General features: G+C 31.3%; 2 protein-coding genes across 2 annotated transcripts; one reads left to right on the top strand and one right to left on the bottom strand.

Annotated features, from left to right (window-relative positions):
• The first annotated feature begins 5,345 nt into the window (after positions 1-5,345).
• On the top strand, positions 5,346-11,861 carry LOC110613538 (beta-galactosidase 8). Its single transcript, XM_021754718.2, has 19 exons — positions 5,346-5,830; positions 5,905-6,000; positions 6,222-6,334; positions 6,478-6,544; positions 6,640-6,732; positions 6,946-7,089; positions 7,247-7,335; positions 7,478-7,583; positions 7,658-7,745; positions 7,965-8,083; positions 8,674-8,835; positions 9,321-9,523; positions 9,603-9,712; positions 9,813-9,919; positions 10,074-10,184; positions 10,271-10,372; positions 10,476-10,687; positions 10,774-11,110; positions 11,567-11,861. Exons 1-19 carry the CDS (start codon positions 5,666-5,668, stop codon positions 11,672-11,674), a joined length of 2,532 nt encoding a protein of 843 aa, XP_021610410.1. The 5' UTR covers positions 5,346-5,665; the 3' UTR covers positions 11,675-11,861.
• Positions 11,862-20,313: 8,452 nt separating this feature from the next.
• Positions 20,314-22,424, bottom strand: LOC110614151. Its single transcript, XM_021755644.2, has 2 exons — positions 21,502-22,424; positions 20,314-21,275 (listed from the first exon to the last, which is right to left on the bottom strand). The coding sequence occupies exons 1-2, from the start codon at positions 21,956-21,958 to the stop codon at positions 20,551-20,553; spliced, it is 1,182 nt and encodes a 393-aa protein (XP_021611336.1). The 5' UTR covers positions 21,959-22,424; the 3' UTR covers positions 20,314-20,550.
• Positions 22,425-22,563: the final 139 nt, after the last annotated feature.

Here is a 22,563-nt window from a genome sequence, read left to right as displayed (position 1 = left end):
TTTAAAAATATAGATGAAATTAAATAAAAATAAAATAGTAATTTATATATTAAGTAGATAATAATTTTAAAATAATCAATAAAAAAATGATAAAAATTATAAAATAAAAATATATTTTTTCCATTTTATAATGTTTATTCATTTTATTTTTTTATATATATTAAAAAATAATTTTTTTTATTAACTTTCTCATTATATTTATTTTAAAAATATTAAATTCTATTAAATATTAAGAATGTCATTCAAAGTTTAATTTTTTAAATATCTTTAATATTTTGTCTAAATTAATATATTATTCTTTTTTTTATTTTTATTCATAATTTTGAAAATAAAAATATATGTGCCATGGAAAGGTAAGTGATTATCTCAAAATAACTTGAATCCATCTTACCCGACCCATTTACCTCTTAACTTTGTTGCACCATCTGTATCAAAATGCCCATCATTTTTGCACCATAAAGCTTCAACAACTCCTTATGAGAAACTATAACATTCATCACCTAACCCAATTCAATACATTATTAATCCGCGGGACTATCTCGTCTTAGCGAGATCGGACCTAAAAGAATAACGCTGATCTAAAACTCATGAAACCTTTTTTCATTTGACCGGTTTAACGTCTCAAGTCTCGATCTAAATATGCAGATATGCCGGATCAATTGCAAGTCCAAAACCAATAAAAAAGCGAAGGAGAGCAATTGGCCTAATTACTTTGCAGTCCTATCAGCATGCGGCCGAGAAAATTAAATAGTCACCTCGTATGGAAAGAGAGTCTGACACATCTGTACATACAGACCTACGTGAACAGATCTACGTAATAAAGACAGATGACTCTGTAGTAAAAAAACCGTTAAACGTGACTAGCAAATAAAAGGAAAATGAATAAAAAGGGAAGAACGTATTCCTCTGTATCTAAACTTACACTCATACTTTAAATCTTATTCTCTTTTATCTCAGAATATTAATTATTATAATTTCTTTCCCTCCCTTTCAAAGAAATTTATCCCACTTAAGTTAATTCTATTTCTGTTAAAATTCCAATCCAAGAAACCTCCTCTTTGGACACTTAGTCCTTGTAAATGCAAAAAAAAAAAAAAAAATCCCAAATATGATTTGCATTATTAAAACACCTTCATAGAAAGTAAAGCATTATACTTTTCTTTTATATATATATAATTAATGAACAAATAAAAGAGAATTTTTCCATAACTTGAAAGAGAAAATATTCGCGTCATTTTATCTCATTTCTTATAGATAGAATATTATATTTCTCTTTATATATAAAAAAAATTATTTAAATCATATTTTGGTAAATTGCATTTCCCATAAAATTTATTAAATTGTTATTTTTTAAATCGTAAATTGCTTTAAAATATATATTTTATAAAAAAAGGTTAAGAGAATTTTAAATCAAATAACACCTTAATTTACCATTATTAGTTCATCAAACTTAGTTAACAATTGATTGCCAATGGGTGTGTGGGAGGTTCCTCAAATGGATTTGAACTAACACAAGAGTGAGATTATTTGGGTAAGATGATAATGCTTGGGTTTAAAACAATGATGTGAATTCCATTAATGGAGTTGTGTAAAGTTGTTGGATTTCTTTTCTAATTTTTATGAAGTTGAGGAAGTGAAAATGATAGCATGACCACTTTTTTCTCTTTGTGGAACCGCCCAATCCATCTCCTGTCCACTAACCACGTTTTCAAAACCAAGGGTCAATATATGCATGCATTTGATTAGAGCAAATTTGTCTTAGCGTTCACATTTGTGTATGAGACTTATTTTAGATTCATGTGAATGAAAAATTCTTGCTTACACAGGATTAAATATGAATTTATATATTATAAATTTATTTAAATAAGTTTTTTTTAATATGTATATTAATAGTAGTGGGTTAATTATATGTAAAAAATCATAAATACACTCTTAAGTAAAAATTTTCATAACCAGATAGATTTTTATTCATAGAAATAAGGGCGCACCATTTGATTCAAATTGAAAAAATAATCAAATTGAATTAATTTAAAAATTCGGTTAAATTTTTTATTCAATTCGGTTCAGATTTTATTTTAAAAAATTTCAGTTATTTTGGTTCAATTCGATTTTGATCAGAAAAATTTGTAAAATTGAATCGAACTAATTAGTAGGGGTGAGCAGTATTCAGTTCAAACTGAAAAAATCGACCGAACCGAATCGATTTGAAAATTTGGTTCAGTTTTTTATACATTTCGATTCGGTTTGATTTTTAATTTTAGAAATTTCAGTTATTTCGGTTCGGTTTAGTTTTGATCAGAAAAAATCGAACCGAACCGATTAGTGATAATAATATGTTTTTTCAATAATATAGAGAAATTAAACCATATTAAGATTAAAATATTTTAATTAAAATTTAAAATATTAAAAATAAAGTGTAAAAAATAAAAAAATTATTAAAAATCGAAATTGATCAAACCGAACCGAATCGAATCGGTCCGGTTCGGTTCGATTCGGTTTCTAATCAAAATAGATTCAGTTCGGTTTTTATAAACACTAAAATTTCAATTTTTGGTTTATTCGATTTGGTTCGATTTTAAATTGAACCGACTGAATGCTCACCCCTACTAATTAGGGCAATAATACATTATTTTTTATAATATAGAGATTAAACCATGGCTATTATTGAAATATTTCAATTAAATTTTATAATAGGGTAATTTATGATTTAGTCCCTGAATATTACCATTATTAACAAGTCAGTCCCTATATTTTTAGAAACCTATTAAAACGTCCTTATGTTTTATTTCCGTTAACGAAATAGTCCTTCCGTCCTATTTTGAGAAAATTTTTAAAATCCAATTTTACCCTCAAATAAAACCATTTATTTAGTCCTTGTATATTACAATTATTAACAAGTTAGTCCTTACATTTTCAAAAATTTGTTAAAATATTTTTATCTTTTTTCATATCTATTAAAACGTCCTTATCGTTTTTTTATTTCAACTAAATAGTCCCTATCTTTTCTCAGATCTATTAAAACGTCCTTATCGTTTCTTTTTGTCAACGAAATAGTCCATGTCTTTTCTTTCGTCCTCCTCCTCCCCCGAAAAAGAAGAAGAAAAAGAAGAAGAAGAGAAAGAAGAAGAAGAAGAAGAAGAAGAAGGAGAAGAAGAAGAAGGAGAAGAAGAAGAAGAAGAAGAAGAAGAAGGAGAAGAAGAAGAAGAAGGAGAAGAAGAAGAAGAAGAAGAAGAAGAAGAAGAAGAGAAAGAAGAAGAAGAAGAAGAAGGAGAAGAAGAAGAAGAAGAAAAAGAAGAAGAAGAAGAATGAGAAGAAGAAGAAGAAGAGAAAGAAGAAAAAGAAGCAAAAGAAGAAGAAGGAGAAGAAGCAGAAGAAGAAGGAGAAGAAGCAGAAGAAGAAGGAGAAGAAAAAGAATTGATGAATAAGAAAATGAAGGAGGAGGAGAAGGAGAAAAATAATGGGGGGTAATATAGTCTTTTACTATATTTTTAACGGTAAAAATAGACAGAAGGACTATTTCGTTGACGGAGAGAAAACATAAGGACGTTTTAATAGGTTTCTAAAAATACAGGGACTGACTTGTTAATAATGGTAATATCCAGGGACTAAATCGTAAATTACCCTTTATAATATTAAAAATAACGTGTAAAAAATATAAAATTTAATCGATCAAATCAAATCAATTCAATTTAATTCGATTTTCAAAATAAGCGGATCATCTCCGCAATTGAAACCACTAATCATGAAATTGATAATGATTACATTAAATAATTAAAAGAAATGTGAACTTATCATCATTCATAACTATGCTTCTCTTCCACACTTAATGATGTGGTTGTGATTTCCACTAAAAGTTTCACTTCAAATAACCTCTTAATCATTTTCTATAACTTCCATGCATTTCTCTTTATTTATTTTATTTTACAAAATTATTAAATAAAACCATTTAATCCATTTTAATTTATATTATATTAAAATATTTTTAAGAAACTAAAATATTAATTTATTAAAATATTTTTAAGAAACTAAAATTTTTATTATTCATTATATTTTAAATTTTATTACTATTTTAGGGGAACCAATATAAAATAATTAAAAATTATATATAAAAATATTTTTAGAGAAGTTTGGGCAAGCTCCTTGTCCCCTACTTCCGCCTATAATGATAAAATCCAATTACATTAATGTGATAACAAAATAAAGGGAAATTTACTGGTATTTTTATTATTAATAAATCGATTTTTATAATTTTTAAAAATTTATTAAAACGTATTTATTTTTCACTCTATTAATAAAATAATTTTTTTTATTTATTTTTATCATTAAAAATATAGTAAAAAACTAAATTAACCTCTCATTATTTTTTTATTTTTCTTCATCGATTCTTCTTCCTCCGCCTATTTTTCTTTAGTTCTTCTTCTTTTATTTTACTTTTTATTCTTCTGTTTTTAAGGAGGAGACAATTCTTTTTCTTATTTCTCATCTTATTCTTCTCCTTTTTTTTTCTTCTGATTCTTTTTGTCATCATCTTCTTCTTTTTCTTTTTATTCTCCTTCTTCTTCTGTTCCTTATTTTTCTTATTTTTCTTCTTTTTCATCTTAATTTTTTTTTTATTTGAGAAAGAGGAGAAACTATTTTTTTAATAGAAAGAAAAATGATAAAAATATTTTAATAAATATAAAAAAATATAATAATATTTTAATAAATTTTTAAAAATATAAAAACTGACTTATTAATAATACTAATATTCAAAAATTAAATAAATAATTTTATTTAAAAAAAAATATTTTAAAAATTTTATTTTTCATCATTTATTTATTTTTAACGAAAAAAATAATGAAAGGACTATTTTATTAACAAAAAAAAAATTTATTTTAATAAATTTCTAAAAATATAGGACTCATCCGTTAATAATAAAAATATTCAAAGATTAAATTATAAATATTTATAAAATAAAAATAAAAATACTATTAATTATAAATGTCAAGACAAAATCTCATTGGCCATAAATAATATCTCAAAAATTAATTAGTATGCAGCACGTTTACATTTTTAATTAATTAACAAAACAATAATGTGATTTTCTGTATCTTCCGATTTTCGTTAATAATTTATTTTTAAATTACACACGTGGAATATAATTTAAATTAACAATTTTTTTAAAATAATAATACTAATAACTAATTACACTATTATTATTATTATTTGTCTTAATCCCAGGACATGGCGCAAAATAGGCTGCGAGAGCACCAAGAATCTTGTGCTCCGAGCAGCACCGAATCTTTCCCTGTCCCGGCTTGATTATGCTTTATGCTCACACGTATTACTCTGTTTTACTATAAGTTTGAGCAGAGGATGGAGAGAAGGAAAAACAGAGGATAGCAAGTAAATAAACAAGCAGAAGCAGAGCTTTAATGGCGTGACGTTCTCTGCTTAAGCTTGTTTACTCCTGCACTTCTCCTCTTCGATTTCCTTCACGGTTTTACAAAACCATATCACAAAGCAAAGCTAAAGAAAAAAGCAATATCTTCTGAGGAAGCAAACGAGAACTGTTATTAAAGGCATTAATCCACAGTTCCAAGAAAATTAAATAAAAGAACAAGATTAACCCATTACAGTTTCATTGAAGGAGAGAATAAGGAATATTGTAAGAGTTCAAGAAATCATGAGAGGGAGAGAGATTCTTGTGTTGGTAATATTGTTCTTTGATGTTCTTGCAACGACATCGTTTGCTGCCAATGTGACGTATGATCACAGGGCCTTACTGATCGATGGCAAACGCCGCGTCTTGATCTCTGGCTCCATTCATTATCCTCGCAGCACCCCCGAGGTAACTTTATTTCTTCTCTCGTTTTCTCTGAAAAATAATTTTTTATATATTTAAATGTATAAATGTCGATGTAGATGTGGCCAGACCTTATACAGAAATCCAAAGATGGAGGTCTAGATGTTATAGAGACTTACGTTTTCTGGAATGTGCACGAACCAGTTCGAAACCAGGTTCTTCTCTCCTAATAATATAATGTCTGTTTGATTGCCGAGAAAATGCGGGAGAAAGTTGCTTATATTACCGGGTGTTCGTTGTTATATGTAAATTTAGTGAGTTTTAATCAGTACAAGTTCTTGGCTCAGTTGGGTTGTGTTTTTCAGGTTTTGGAAAATCAGAAGCCACTTATTTTGCTTTGGCAACTAAACAGCGAAACCCTTTGTTTTATGTGCAGTATAATTTTGAAGGAAGATATGACCTGGTGAAATTTGTGAAGTTAGCAGCAGAAGCTGGACTTTATGTTCATCTTCGCATTGGTCCATATGTTTGTGCAGAATGGAATTATGGGTACATATTTTGACACCATTTACTCAAATAATTAACTGAAAAATGATTGCTTCCTTTTCTTTTGATCTTGATAACTACTTGAAATTGATGCATTATCTTGTCCTTGTTGATTTTTCTCTCTTTCCTTTGGGGGTTTTGAGCAGTGGCTTTCCTCTTTGGCTACATTTTATACCTGGAATCAAGTTTAGAACGGATAATGAGCCATTCAAGGTGTTTAGTTACTTTATTTGGTTGATTCTTGTAATTGTTTTCCCTAATAATTTTTCATTAATTAAACATTAAGTGGTTGCATTTCTGTTTTTCAGGCTGAAATGCAGCGATTCACGGAGAAGATTGTGGATATGGTGAAGCAGGAGAAGCTTTATGCATCTCAAGGAGGACCCATCATTTTATCACAGGTGGATTCTTTGACAAGTATTTTATGAATTGTAATGTCTAAATTATGCATATTCTATAAGTGGGTTCTGTGTCATCATTAGCCAATAAATCCTTCACGATCACTTTTTTGACTTTTTGGCAATTGAAGAGGAGCCAAAAAAAAAAAAAGCTTTTCCAATTCTTTTTTAATTTTTTTATTCTTAATTTGTTCTTTTAATTCTTTAAAATTCCAGATTGAAAATGAGTATGGGAACGTTGGTTCAGCATATGGTCCTGCTGCTAAGACCTATATTAATTGGGCAGCAAAAATGGCTGTATCACTTGATACTGGTGTGCCCTGGGTCATGTGCCAGCAAGCAGATGCTCCTGATCCTATTGTGAGTATCTTCTTAAATATTTTTTTATCCTCAAATTTCCTATGCACAATGAATTCATAATCCAATTTACTCTACACTATTCTTTTGCTGCTAATATATTGCTTCACCTCCATACTTAATGTGACATTTTCTGTTTGATTTCTTGGAAAATTTGCAGATAAACACCTGCAATGGATTCTACTGTGACCAATTTACCCCAAATTCCAATAATAAACCCAAAATGTGGACTGAAAATTGGAGTGGGTGGTCAGTACTCAAACTTAACAACTGTGATATTTCATGTTGGGTTACATGGGTCCCATATAACTGTTTCTTTTTCTTGTTTTTCACCTATTTGTTTGTTTCAATGTCTTTTCTCTCAAGTTCTCCTGTTAATTTCAAATGCTAGGTTTCTAGCCTTTGGGGGTGCTGTTCCCTACAGACCTGTAGAAGACCTTGCATTTGCCGTGGCACGATTTTTCCAGCTGGGTGGAACTTTACAAAACTATTATATGGTATATACATTCTTCACTCTCAATATGAATTATCTGCAGTGATTTATTATTTAAATTTGGTCGCTGGTCTGCAGTACCATGGTGGGACTAACTTTGGCAGGACTTCTGGTGGACCCTTTATTTCTACTAGTTATGATTATGATGCCCCTCTTGATGAATATGGTATGCCTTCTTCAATTGCTCTATGCAACCTAATCAACAGATTGCAGCCAATTTGAGAGTTGTAATGATCCTAGATGTGCTTGCTTTGTGCTGTTATTTTAAAATGGAAAAAGAATTGTGAAAGAGATATAGTAACCTGTAATTGCTAAATTTGATAGTTTAAGATTGTTTTGCAAGTTCCATATTTTAGAAGACTTTCTCATTTAACATGTATTGCAGGACTTCTTAGACAACCTAAGTGGGGCCATCTGAAAGATCTGCACAAGGCCGTAAAGCTTTGTGAAGAAGCAATGATAGCTACTGAGCCAACAACTACTTCTCCAGGTCCAAACTTGGAGGTACTTCCCGTTTTGATGCATTCTTCACTGAACTTCTTATTGGAGAACAAGAACATCACTTTGTTTGTGGACTAATAGGCTCTTCAATGAACTTCTTCAAGGCTTCAAAATTTTTCCAGTCGCATTAAGAAAAGAATACCATTTAGTTTTTATTCAGTAATTCTCCTTATGTTTCTGAATTTGATGGTGTTTTTCTTGCCTTCAATGATTGTTAAAGAAGAAATTTTGCAGTCACATTAAAAAAGAATGCCACCAGAACACCTTAAGTGAGTGTTAAAGAAGAAAGCATGTTCTTGTCTTTCTGGCTCTGAACTTTTACTCATGAGTCATGAAACAATATAGTCTTAATGCTAGGCCTTCTCCACTCTTCAACATTTTCATCCTTGAGATGTCAGAATCCCTTTTTCTTTTCTCAATCTTGCTAATTGTGACTGAGATTACTTTTTGACAGATTAACTTCTACTTTTTTCCTCATTAGGAGTATGACCAGTTTTAACTGTGTACATATTAATTTTATATGGGAATGCAAGATTAATGTGAAGCTTTTAACTCTTATAACTAGACTTTCTAACTAATAATTGTGTTTTCAGGCAACAGTCTATAAAACAGGATCAGGATTATGTGCTGCTTTTCTTGCCAATACTGCTACTTCTGACAAAACAGTAACTTTCAATGGAAACTCATATATTTTGCCTGCCTGGTCTGTGAGCATCTTACCAGACTGCAAGAATGTAGTTCTCAATACTGCAAAGGTTTGTCTCTTTAGACTGTGGCATATATGTTTTGCTTGTTAATTCTCCATAACCATAAGTCCAGTAGCTTAAAGCTAGGTCAAATTCATAGAGCGTTTTACCATTATATGTTAATTGATACTTCTTTTTTCTCTGTTTTAAGGATGTATTTCTTATGTTATTTTAGATATTATAAGAAGAGTAGATATAGTTATGCCCTTCCTTGCATTAGTCTCTTATTATTGGATGTTCACACACGGCCAGTAGCAAATTAAGAACCTTAAAGTTATATTATGAAGACAATGCTCCAAGATTTTCACAATCTGATGTACTCTTGCTGTCTAGCATTCCTACCAAAGTAATATCATTTTACTTTGTCCTTAACATGATGCATTCATTTTTTAAGATGCTTGTAAATATTTGCACATGGAGCTTAATTATTCACAAGACAGACAAAGAGGTACTACTAGTAGCATAAACAAAGGTTGTTGACTTTCATGTGACAGATTAACTCCATGACTGTAATTCCAAGCTTCACTCGTCAATCTCTGGTGGGTGACGTTGCTTCCTCCAAGGCTCTCAGCTCCGGCTGGAGTTGGATAAATGAACCAGTGGGTATCTCAAAGAAAGATGCATTTGTGAAACCTGGACTATTTGAGCAGATAAACACCACAGCTGATAAAAGTGACTACTTATGGTACTCATTAAGGTATGCAAGTCTAATCATATTGATGAGTTCTGTAAATATGTTCTCAATTTCTGAAAATCCTTCTGTTTTTTTTTGTCAGCACTAACATAAACGGCGATGAGCCCTTCCTCAAGGACGGTACTCTAACTGTTCTTCATGTGGATTCTCTTGGCCATGGCCTTCATGCTTTTGTTAATGGGAAACTTGCAGGTGACAGAAACTAACAATGAGCAGAAATTTTGCACCTTTTAGTTTCCATATTACAAGTTTGAAATAATTCTGATCTTTATAAAAAATGGAGCATGTACAGGAAGTGGAACTGGCAAAAATGGTGCTAAGTTTTCGGTAGATATTCCCATCACAGTTGTTCCTGGGAAGAACACTATTGACCTCCTAAGTTTGACAGCTGGACTTTCTGTAAGCAATTATTATACAAGGATAGTTATTATTTGCTTTGTGTTTTGCTGCATGGCTGAATAAGATATCTGCTGGAAGAACAAATTCAAACATTAACTAAAACATCATTAGACATGAACTTTATTTGATGGAAATGTATAAATTCCTGTATCAGAATTATGGAGCATTTTTTGATTTAGTCGGTGCCGGAATAACTGGTCCAGTAAAGCTGATGGGGCAAAATGGCACTACTGTTGATCTCTCTTCACAGCAATGGACGTATCAAGTAAGTCTTGTTCTTCATACTCTTAGCAATCTAAAGTACATGGACATATCAAGTTCCTTCCTTTACATGTTATATTGTGAGTGCAGATTGGACTTCAAGGTGAAGACATAGGTCTCACTAGTGGAAGTTCTTCACAATGGATTTCACAGCCAAACTTGCCTACTAAGCAGCCATTGATATGGTACAAGGTAATTCTTCAGGTTCTTTCACCCCACAGCTTTTCATGTTGTAGGAGATTGGATTGCATTTTGTCTATATTTATGGTAATCTTGGTTTAATGATGTGATGCAGACCAGTTTCGATGCGCCTGCTGGCGATGAACCTGTTGCAATTGATTTCACAGGAATGGGAAAGGGTGAGGCATGGGTGAATGGTCAAAGCATTGGACGTTATTGGCCAACAAATGTGTCTCCAAATAGTGGCTGCACTGATTCTTGCAACTACAGAGGAGCTTACAATTCCAACAAATGCAGGACAAACTGTGGAAAGCCTTCGCAGACATTGTAAGTTCTGAAGAATCTAATGAAACAAAGGTTGTCAAACTCTCACAGAAGTGTTGGTTTGTTCTAATGAGAACAAATTTTGGCAGGTACCATGTTCCTCGTTCATGGGTGAAATCGAGTGGAAACACTCTTGTATTGTTTGAGGAAGTTGGTGGGGATCCAACACAGATAGCTTTTGCTACAAAACAGGTTGGAAGCTTGTGTTCACACGTGTCAGAGTCCCACCCATTACCTGTAGACATGTGGAACACAGATTCAGAATCAGGGAAAAGATCAGGACCTGTACTATCTCTAGCATGCCCACATCCTAATCAGGTGATTTCTTCAATCAAGTTTGCAAGCTTTGGAACCCCACATGGAAGTTGTGGGAATTTTAGCCATGGCCAATGCAGCAGTAGGAGTGCTCTTTCCATTGTACAGAAGGTATGAACCTGTTCATTCTTTAATAGAGTTTTTGTTAATATCTGGCTTGAATTTTGAGTATATTTTCTTATGGGCTATATGGTGATCCGGCTCAAAATGTTCACATTGTGATCTGAATTAGATAAGAATAGAAATCTGTGTTGGGAGCAGTGGGCGAGGGCCGATAGGGAACAGTGGGTATAAATAATTGCATTTTTTCATATAGAATGATCTGAGATTTCGAGAAACACATTGAGATTAGAGATTTAAGAGCTCTAAGAGACACGGTTATCCTGCCATCTATGTAGACCTTATGATCGAACCACATTAAATTCTTGTGTATATTCTCCTCTTTCTCATAATATTGCAATTATAAGTGCGTATATTTCTTATATTGTGCGGTTGTTTCAACAATTTTGATATATCAGTTAAGAACTTGTGGTGATTTTAAACAAGCGAAGTCTAATTTTCTGACAGGCTTGTGTTGGATCAAAGAGTTGTAGCATTGGAGTTTCAATCAAAACATTTGGGGATCCATGTAGAGGAGTTGAAAAGAGTCTAGCAGTAGAAGTTTCCTGTAAATGAGATGTTGCTCAAGGCATTCACTTTGCTTGGGACATAAGCAAAGCATTGTCCGTAAGTGTCAAATTAGATGAGCAGTGTTACTGATTATCAAAGTTGAATGTATAAAGGAGAGCTGTGTCATCCTCCTTCATTGTATTCTTGAATAATAATAGCAATTGAAAGTGCTCAAATCAATTATTCAGCAGAAGTTGTGCTGTTTGGGGTGAAAACTTGCAGTTTACCTTATAAAAATTTAAAGAAATTAAGTTATTTAAATAATTTTAAATTAATAAATTATTCATATATCATTTAAAATAGTTTTCGATATTTATCAATTAATATTAATGTATATTTAAATTTCTTATTTACGAATTTAATTAATTTTATTTAGTAATTATGTAGGATAATTATTAAAATTAATAATTTTAATAATATTTAAATTAAATTTTTTGAGATAAGATTATTAAAATTATAAATTTAAATATTAATTAAAAATATTAAAATAATTATCACCATATAATATTATTAGATTTAATTAATTTTATTTGATAATTAATTAATATTTAAATATATTTCATGATTATTATCTTAAATTTTCAACCTTATATATTTTGTACATTTAAAATTTTGATATTTTTTAACAAATTTACCATTAAATTTATAGGTTTTGATATATATATATATATATATATGATAATTAAAAAAATTAAAATTTTTATATAACATTATTAAAATAACAAACTTAAATATTAATTAAAAATATCAAAAATAATTATCACAACATATTATTGTAAGATATATGAAATGTTTATTAACAAAATTAATGATTTTAAAAAACAAAATCGTAAAGTGATTATTTTACTTTTAAATATTAGTAATTTTATTATTATTTAAATATTTAAAAAATTAAAAAAATACTTAAAAGAATAATTTTATTATCTATTTTTTTAAAATTATATTTTTTTTATCGTGGATATATATATATTGAAGCAGGAGAAACTCAAATGATGCTAATTTTTTATATTTTAAAATTTTTAATAAATATATTAAAAAATTCAAACAAATATTTTTTTTATAAAAAAATATTTAATAGTTTAAATTTAAAAATATTTAAATAAAATATTAAAATTTATTATGATAATGAGTAATTATTGACAAATTAAATTATAGTTTAAATGTCTTAGAATTCATCATTTAGCAAAATATCGTACTATAGTAAAAATTTTAAAAAATTCTTTAGTAATTTTTAAAATTGTAAATTTGTAAAGCAAATTGTATTAATAAAATTTTATCAAATAAAAGGGATATTATTCCAGAGACGATTATACCTGATAGATTCTCTAGCCAAAATATGAGTAGTTAGAGTAGTATTATATAAAAATATCAGTTTTAGAGTCTAACAAAAATTTAAAATCATTCAAAATTAAATTCTTGCATAAAATAATTTGATAAAAATTATTCTCAAGTGTCTGTCTAAACCCCTCGTAAGATAATTTGATAAAGATACTCCTCCTTTTTTTCTCATTTCTCAAACATAAATCATTAAAGTCTTTCGAATAGAAAGAGAGCTTCTGAGAGATAAAACTCGAATACGATTTCAAGACTGACGTCGTCGTTGAGATTCCGAAAACCCATAATAACTAGTAAACCTCCATTGAATATTACCTTCCGAAACAATTGAATCCATAATATTTGAAAAAAAACCAATCACAAAAACAGACACATGACTCTTCCACATTAACGAAAGGTCTACTTTCAATCCTTGTCTATTGACTGAGAAGCAACCATCAAAATGTAAAAAATTACGAAAAAATTCTATACAAGAACTGAGAGGTTTTATTTCCATAAAAAATAAAATATTCGACTTGTAACTAGTAATCAAATCCTTTAATGCATTAACTGTCCGGGGATTGCCGCCACAAATCTGCCAAAAAAGTCTACATATTCTGAAAATTGATTGCATTGTACGTGAGAAATATCCCCACCATAAAGAAATCATAAGTGACAATCGAAATATCTTTGAATCTCTTAATAGGGATAATAACATCTTCTTAATCAATAGCCAATTGATGCAGATAGTCTTCTATGGGGAAGGAGAAATAAAAAATTAGGTTTAAGAAAGAGAAAAAGGCGAGAATATCGAACAATAAATGGACCACAGAGGAAAACTTGCGTCGCAAGTTAGTGACGAAAAAACTTATGTGGATTTTCTATTTCTATCTATACATTTATTTTACTTAGTTGTAGTTTTATTTTCTAATACATTTATTTTATTTAGTTGTAGTTTTATTTTTTACTATTAGAAAAGAAAAATTGTATTACCGAATGTGTTGATATATAAATACAATATTTTTTTTATGAGAAATTAATTTTATTTTATTTCATAATTTTATTGTAATTTATATGGAAATTCAAATTTTTTGAGTTTAAAAATTTTTTATTTAAAAAGTAATAATATATTATGCAAGATAATAATTGATAAGATAAGATGTAATTGAATCGAAAGGGATAATATTTTTAATTTCTAATTAAGTTTTCTTTGTATTATGTCAGACTAAAAATTATTTTTTTAAATAAATTAAAAATAATATAAATATTAGTGTAGTTACAATTAATAATTACAGTAGATTTTGTATATTTTAATAATTATAAAATAATTTATTTAATATTCATATCAAGTTTTTATTATAATCTTTATTTAAAATAAAAAATATTTATAATATTATACAAGTGAATTTAATTTAATGTTATTAATTTTAAATTTAGTAGAATTAAACATAATAATTGCAGTCGTAAGCAGTCACCACATGACAGAGACACACATGACAAGAATATGATAAGTGAAAAATATGATTCAGCCTAAGAAAATAAAGACCGGACACCTTAACATCTGATTTATCATTAAAACTCGTCATTTTCTCCAAAAGGTGAGTCTCGACATGAAATTTCCATTATCAGGTATAATCCAACGTATCACATTACACCTGCAATCACGAGGTTGCTAACCTATTAACTGGTGATATCCTTTATCAAGCAGCTGGCTACATCATCGCCGAATTATTGAAAAAAGCAGCTGGCTATATCATCGCCGAATTATCGAAAAATGTTATATTTATCTTTATCTTGTTACAGTATAAAAAGGAGGATAATCACAAAGATAAAGTTACAGTATTCTATCACACAAACTCTAAGCAATTCATTGCATTCACTCTCTTCTTCGATATACTAACTTGAGCGTTGGAGTGGTTGTTGTGGGCACTCACAACCTCATGTTTTCTTCTTTGCAGGTCTAGCCAATCACAACGTAGCTCCATTCTGACCATGTCATTAATCTAATCTCTACAACATCATTCTATTGCCGAGATATCCATTGAATCCTCTCTATTCATTTGGATTAAAACTGATTTTTTGTTCCTTTTCTCTCTGAAAAAGGAATCTCTCTTCTCTATCTCTTGAAATAGCTAGAATTGTACATGTTATTGCAGGAGGACCTAACAAAGATAAAGGAAAAAAATAAGCGCGTAGCAAAAGATATCCTGTCAGTTAAACAAGAACCTTGAGCTAAACAGTAGGTAAGGTTCGGTCTTGCAGATAAAGCGGTTAGATTCTTTCAAAACAACCTGTTGATCGTTAAGATCCTCCTAAATAGGTACGAGGTAAGGTGAGTATTGGTGGATACAAATAGTTCTGTTAACCTCCTCATTTTAAATGCTTTTAACAAGTTAGACTTAGATAAAAATAGTCTTGTCACAATTTTCTATCCGTTAGTAGGATTAGGAGATAAGAATGTGGCAGTGCTTGGCACCACCAACCTCCCCCTAGTACTAAGTAACGAAAAATACAGGCGTTGCATACAGAATTTGCGGTGGTAGATACTCCATTTGAGTACAATGTGATACTCGGTTGCCCAATCCTAAACTGGCACGGTATTGTTATTAATATGGGTGCTATGTGTCTTAAGCTACCAACTCTAGGAGGAATAGTCATGGTCCGAGGCAATCCAAGATTAGCCAAAGAAGATTATGGACATCCAGCAAAAAAGCCTTAAAAAAGCAACAATATCCATCGACTTGCTGGAAAAATCGAAAACTCATGTAAAACTAGAGCCAACAGACCTGGTAGAGGAGGTCTAGCTAGGTAAAGAACAAAAGGTACAGTAAAGAGCCGATCCTTGAAAGACTATTCAGAAGATATCTAAAAAGTCTTTAACGTCTTGAACAAAGCAGGTATGAACCTGAACCCTAAAAAGTGTACCTTCAAGGTAAAAACTGAAAAATTTCTGGAATATATCATTTCAGAAAGAGGCATGAGATGAACCCTGAGAAGATCAGTGTTATCTAAAATATGAAAACACCCAAAATCATTAATGAAGTACATAGGTGAAATGGGCTAGTCACTGCCCTGAGTCGATTAATATCATGCTCAGCAGAAGATGTCTCCCGTTCTTCAAGGTTTTGAAAGGAAAAGGTAAGTTTGAATGGGGGAAGAATGTGCAGAGGCTTTTGAAAATTTAAAAACCTTTTTATCATTTCCTTCGTTGCTAAGCCCACCTATCAAAGGCGATATTTTGTTTCTATGTGACACATGAAATAGTTTGCTTAGTACTTGTTCTGAAAACAATGGGGAACATAGCCCCGTATATTATGCCAGCCAAGTTTTGAAGGGGGCAGAGCTGAATTATCCTCCTTTCAAAAAATTGGCATTTGCAATCATAATGTTAGCCATAAAGCTACAACCATACTTCAAGTCACACACCATAGAAATCAGAACCAATTATCCTCTGCGAAAGGTTCTACACAGACCAGAGCTATCAGGGTGGTTGTCCACCTGGCGGTAATATTGTCGACCTATGATATTAAGTATGTTTCAAAAAAGGCCATAAAAACCTAAGTACTAGCCAATTTTATCGCGGAAATGACTCTGCTGTTAGAACCTTCGGAGTCTCCTGAATCAACCATAGAGGAGTGGAATATTTGGGTAGACAGAGCTTGTGGAGTTGGGAGTTCCAGAATTGGGATCCTGTTGCAATCTCAAAATGGTATAGAGTTTTAGTATGCAACAAATCTCGCCTTCAATGCCACCAACAATATAGCTGAGTGTGAGACTATAATAATGGCCATGAGAATCATCAAGGAATTAGATATACAAAAATTCATTATTTTTAGTGATTTACAATTGATTGTCAATCAGTGCCAAAGACAATTCAAAGTTCGAGAACTGAATCTTGTCAAATATGAGGAAAATATTCAGTCTTAATGGAGAGGTTTCAAGACGAGCAAGGTAGCTGTGAATTTTTCCAGATGGCCAGAGGCAATAATGAAGAGGCGGATCTTCTAGCCAAGATGGCGGCGGCGGGTGAATAGCACTTGACTCAATTATTTCAGTTTGAGAAATTGCATATTCCAGTAATGGAAGTGGAATAGTCTTTTCTCATAAAGAAGGGAGAATTATGGATGACCTTGTATATAAATTTTTTATACAAGATGATCTTTCAGTCAATGAGTTATCAGCCAAACAGGTAATTAGGAAATCTTTTAAATATGCACTAATTGATGGTTGGTTGTACAGGAGGTCCTCCACACGGCCATGGCTGCGATGTGTTACAGAGGAGGAGGCCAGGAAATCTTAAAGGATATCCATGAAGGTGATTGCGAGAGCCATGAAGGAGCTTGGACAATCTCCCAGAAAACATTTAGACAAGAGTACTATTGGCCGATGATAATGCAAGAGCGAAGCAACTTGTCCAAAAATGTCAAAGATTCCAAGTACCTGCAAATATCTCAAAGACCTTAGGAGAAATGCAAACAGCCATTGGAAGCCCCTGACCTTTCTTTCAATGGGGGATAAACATCCTTGGCCCATTTCTAAGGCATCCGAATAAAAGAAGTTCATAATTGTTGACAGTAACAAAAGGAACAAATAAATACCTAAGAATAGATACACAAAATATATATTACAAAAGATCACAAGGGGGATAAGGTGGACTTCAGTAAGCCTCTATTACATCAGAATTTTCTAAAAATCTAGCAGAGACCTGGCTGGTAGGGTTGTCCTTAGCATCTCGACCTTATCCTTCGGGAAGATGTCGTCTGTGCAAGAAAAACTGCATACGAAGGACCGTCTCTCTCACTATTTTCCTGGTCTAGCTCTCATAATCAATCTTGCACAATCCAACCCCCTTTTTCTAGGGGTCGTAATGTTGAAAAGTCATTGTAGTCGGATTGATGGCAGCGCTCAGCTGATACACAGAGTTAGGCAGTATGCTTGCACCTTCATAAAGACCCACCTTCAGCTGCTCTTCGAAGACCATGATGTTATCCTCCACACAGATATGGTTGTCCTTAAGAATAGTAAAGGAAGTACCCCCATTTATTTCGAATGGGGGTACTTCCTTCATAAAGACTCGCCTTTAGCTGCTCTTCGAAGATCCGCCTTCAGCTGCTCTTCAAAGACCATAATATTATCCTCCACACAGATCTGGTTGTCCTTAGGAATAGTAAAGGAAGTACCCCCATTCATTTCCTCCTAGATACAGTCGTAAACAAAAGAAATGAGAGTTCTTATACAGTGGCATAACTAACAAAACTTTAAATATGACTCAAGAAATAAGGCAATTGTCGACAGGCAAAACGATGCCGACAGTGAAGACTAGCCAAATCGTGCCACGTGCCTCAACATGAAGAGGCACATCAACTTTGAACGTAAAAGATTGAAGTCCAGTAGGGGGACCTCTGATGCAACATAACAATCGCCTAAAATAAGTCATGAGCTGTTACTATAAGACAGTGATATATTGTAAGGATTTAATGAGTGGAAAACATGATTCAGACCGAGAAAAGGAAGACCCGAACACCTTGACACCCGGTTTATCATCAAGACTCGCCCTTCCCTCGACAAGGCGATTTTCAGCACGAAGTTACCGTTATCAAGCACAGTCCAGCGTGTTCCAACTACGTCTGTAATTACAGGGTTACCAACCTATTAACTTGCGATATCCCTTATCAAGCGGCCAACCACATCGTCACCGGATCATTGAGAAATACTATATTTATCTTTATTTTCTTACAATATAAAAAGGAGAATAATTTTGAGATAACAAAGAAAAGGAAAGATAGACAAAAATTAGGAGAATGATAGAGTATATTAATTTATATACTTATGTAGTCTAAAATAGGAAAGTAGACAATAATTTAATAAAAAAAATAGATAAAAATTATGAGAAGAATGGAGTATATTAATATTTATTTATATTTTAATTATATAGTCTTACACACAAAATTAAAGATTTATAAGTATATTACATCATTAAAATGTGAATTAATTATATAATTAATTACTATTAATTAAATTAATGCATTTACAACTAAAATTATTAGGAAGTCTATGACTAAAAGATAATATAAGTTATATATAGTTTTTTATTGAAAAAATTATTTTTTAGTCCTTGAGGTATAACATAATTAACGGGTTTGTCTCTCTATTTTTAGAATCCAACACTTTCATCCTTGAGATTTAATTCAATCAAAATCCAAGATTTTTCCGTCAAAAATTTCTGTTAAATTAATGATTTTCCTTGGTCAAAGGAAAGAGAATAAATATAATTTCAAAAATACCCTTATCAATAATAAAATAAAAAATTACTATTTAGTCCCTATAGTATGGAAAATCTGCAATTTAATCTCTCAATTTTGAAAAATATATTAAAATGTCTCTGAAATTTTAAAAAGCCTACTAATTAGTTTCTCTATTAATTTTATCACTAAATATTTTATTATTTAGTCCCTATAATTTAGAAAAAATTATTAGTTGATCCTCAAATTATTAAAAAAAATACTAATTAGTCACTCCATATCAAGGATATTTTAGATTTTTTTTATAATATTTAACGACTAAAATTAACGAAAAAACTACCTATTAGACTTTTTAAAATGTAAAAGACGTTTTAATGAATTTTTTAAATGGCGAATAGTGATCAACAGCGAACGGCATTATTTTTATTTTTAATAATTTAAATTTTATATACTTTGATTTTTATTATCTTTGTTGAATTTGAATCTTAAATTTATTGAAAATTTTATTTGTTTATGGAGAATGAGTTTGGGATTTTCTTTTTTAAATTTTGACGAAATTAAATTTCAGGGACTAAAGTATTAAATTCGAAAAATAGAGGGACAAATCTGTTAATTATGTAATATTTTAAGAACGAAAACATATTTTTTCCTTTAATTCTTTGAGAGAAGGACCTAGAAATTTATAGAAATTAAATTTTAGGGGACTAAAGTATTCAGTTATAGAAATGGTAGTTCGGTCATTTTTCCTGTCACTAATAGTATTTTTGACGGAAGGATCTCTAATTTTGACGGAGAAATCTCTAATTTTGACGGGATTAAATTTTAGAGACAAAATTATTGGGTTCTAAAAATAGATGAATGAATCCATTAATTACTTATATCTCAGCTACTAAAACGTAAATTTCCCTTTTTATTTCTGGGTTTGGTTTTAATTTGGTAAATTTTAATTTACCTTTCGATTATATTTTTTATGAAAAATTAGAATCAAATAAAACGATGAATTAAATTCAGTTCAATTATGATTTAATTTCTACTATAACACTTTCTTTTTAATTTATAATTTGTCATAGTTCGGCGATAGCATGTAGAGATAGTGGTTAGTATTTGAATAAAATCAAAATACAAACAGTTAACGGCTAATATTCAACTGGTAGTAAATCTTGAGTTTCCATGCTTGAGAAGAGTTTTCAGTTCAGTGGACAATTCTTGATGCTAGAGTCTCCATGCTTTATTATTTTGCAAAATACAAAGAATGACTCTGTTTTATTTGCTTAATTTATTTTTCTTAATTCTAAGTTCAGAATAAAGATACATCAAAATGCATGGTTAAATCGTGGCAATTCCTGCAGCTGATTTACCCTGAAACCTGCAAGCATTGCAAAGAGGTGACAATAGAGATGGAGTTTGATACTTATCTTCACCACCCATCATTGGCATAGCCACACCAATCTTCACAGGACTAACATAGCCAGGCCTGTAAGTCTTTCCCAGGATCCCTTCCACTAGATCCGACAGGTTCCTGAACTTGAACTGTGTTTCCAGGTGAGCAAAAGCATCATCGTCAGGCAACTGGTAGTTGTGAATCATACTTTCTCGTTTTCCGACAGGCCTGACTTTGATGTCCATTTCTACAAGACCTGAAACTCTCACTCTAACGTTGTTGGTTTCATCAGTTCTTTCTACTATAACCTCTCTTTCTTCCTTGTTGGCTCTCCACTCAGCTGCTTCATCGTTAGAGATGTTGATTTCCTCGCCGTCCCAGCTCAGGATCAGGCTATCAATGTTGCTGTTCCATTGGGAAACTTTTTTAGCAGCAATGACAAGATTGTGAGTATCAAACATGACAGAGAGTGCCTGCACCCAGGTGAAGTCTCGGGTCCTTCCTTGTGGTCTAGTTCCGATGAAATGAGCATTGATTTGAAGGTTGTTGTCTGAAACTATTGCAAAGTTTCCTCCCTTTGCTCCATGGAAATAGAACATCACTCCATCGCCACCAACGAAACGAGGGTCGTAGCACAGAGAGCCATATCCGTTACAGTTGGGTTTTCTCCCTGCCAGTGCACGTAGACTTTATGAGCTAAAATTATAGAAGGATTCCTCTTATGAGTTTTCCCATACCATATAGACTGAATAGTAAATTTTCTTATGATTTATATACCCAAGCACATTGAATTAACATCCTATTGTTTTTCTTGCAATGCATAATGTTTCTCTCCCTTTCAAGAATTTTTCAGAATTTTGTACTAAAATGACAGTAAGTTGGCTAGTAAAACTTACATTTGCAAGTGACCTCACACTTGCTGCTGCAGTCAACATGGCATCCCTTCTTCCTTTTGTTATTCTTGGGTTTCTTCTCTGGACACTGAGCTGGACACACAAGGGTTTTCAAGTGACAACCTCCTTTTGCTTTGCAAGAAACTCTTTCTTGTCCTGTTGGTAGAGGTTCTACATCATCAAAATCATCATTTTTACCATTACCATTATTGTCGCCGCCATTTTTATTGCCGTTGCCATTACCCTTGTTCCCATTACCATTGTTGTTGCCGGTGTTTTCATTCCCATTGTTGTTGCCTTCGTTGTCGTTGCCATTGTTATTGCCTTTGTCACCACTACCATTGCTATTACCTTTATTACCATTCCCATTTCCATTCGCATCGGCTCGAGCAACCGTGGCTTCCACTGCAATCAGCACCACAAAGAGAACTACCAAAACATATGATCTTATGTTAACCATCTTTGCCCCCTACAATCAATCAATTTAATTATTTGTTTGTACTGCAACGATTGCGAAGATGAATGATTAAACGAGCCAGCTTTCCTGTAATATTTATAAGGACTTCATAAGAAACTGTTGCTTCCTCCTGTGTCAAATGGTTGACTCTGGAAAAAGGAGCTTAAAAATTTTATGTTGTGTTTGCTTCAATACATTATAAAGGAGCTTAAAAACTTGTATTGAGTAAAATTTTGAACAATAGTGTAAGATTATAGCAAGGCTGGTTTTTAAATAGTGAAGCTTTTGGAAAACTCAGCAATCGTTTTCCGAAAGAAAATGCTTTTGCTTTTTGAGTAGCATTCAGAACCCACCACCCATCTATCATGCATGTGCACATAACATGCATATACGAAGGATAACCATTGAATTAGGAGCTCAATTATTATGTATCTATATCTTTTCAAAATTAAAAATTTTACTATTTAGTCTCGGAGATATTGATTAATTGATTTTTAATATTTTTAAAAATTTATTAATTAATTTTTCATTAATTTTAACCGTTAAAATAAATTTAAAAAAAAATTTAATATATTAAAAATATTTTAGTATATTTTTTAAAATAAAAC

The sequence above is a fragment of the Manihot esculenta genome, chromosome 4, assembly GCF_001659605.2.
Source record: "Manihot esculenta cultivar AM560-2 chromosome 4, M.esculenta_v8, whole genome shotgun sequence".
NCBI classification, from domain to species: domain Eukaryota; kingdom Viridiplantae; phylum Streptophyta; class Magnoliopsida; order Malpighiales; family Euphorbiaceae; genus Manihot; species Manihot esculenta.
The sequence above is the reverse complement of the archived record's forward strand: the minus strand, read 5'-3'. Positions and strand labels throughout refer to the sequence as shown.

Coding starts and splice junctions, on each gene's coding strand:
- LOC110613538 (XM_021754718.2), top strand. CDS start 5,666: ATGAGAGGGAGAGAGATTCTTGTGTTGGTAATATTGTTCTTTGATGTT. Junction 5,831..5,904: donor ATCCTCGCAGCACCCCCGAG/GTAACTTTATTT, acceptor ATGTCGATGTAG/ATGTGGCCAGACCTTATACA. Junction 9,920..10,073: donor GTTTGACAGCTGGACTTTCT/GTAAGCAATTAT, acceptor TTCCTGTATCAG/AATTATGGAGCATTTTTTGA.
- LOC110614151 (XM_021755644.2), bottom strand. CDS start 21,958: ATGGTTAACATAAGATCATATGTTTTGGTAGTTCTCTTTGTGGTGCTG. Junction 21,276..21,501: donor GTGTGAGGTCACTTGCAAAT/GTAAGTTTTACT, acceptor GTGCACTGGCAG/GGAGAAAACCCAACTGTAAC.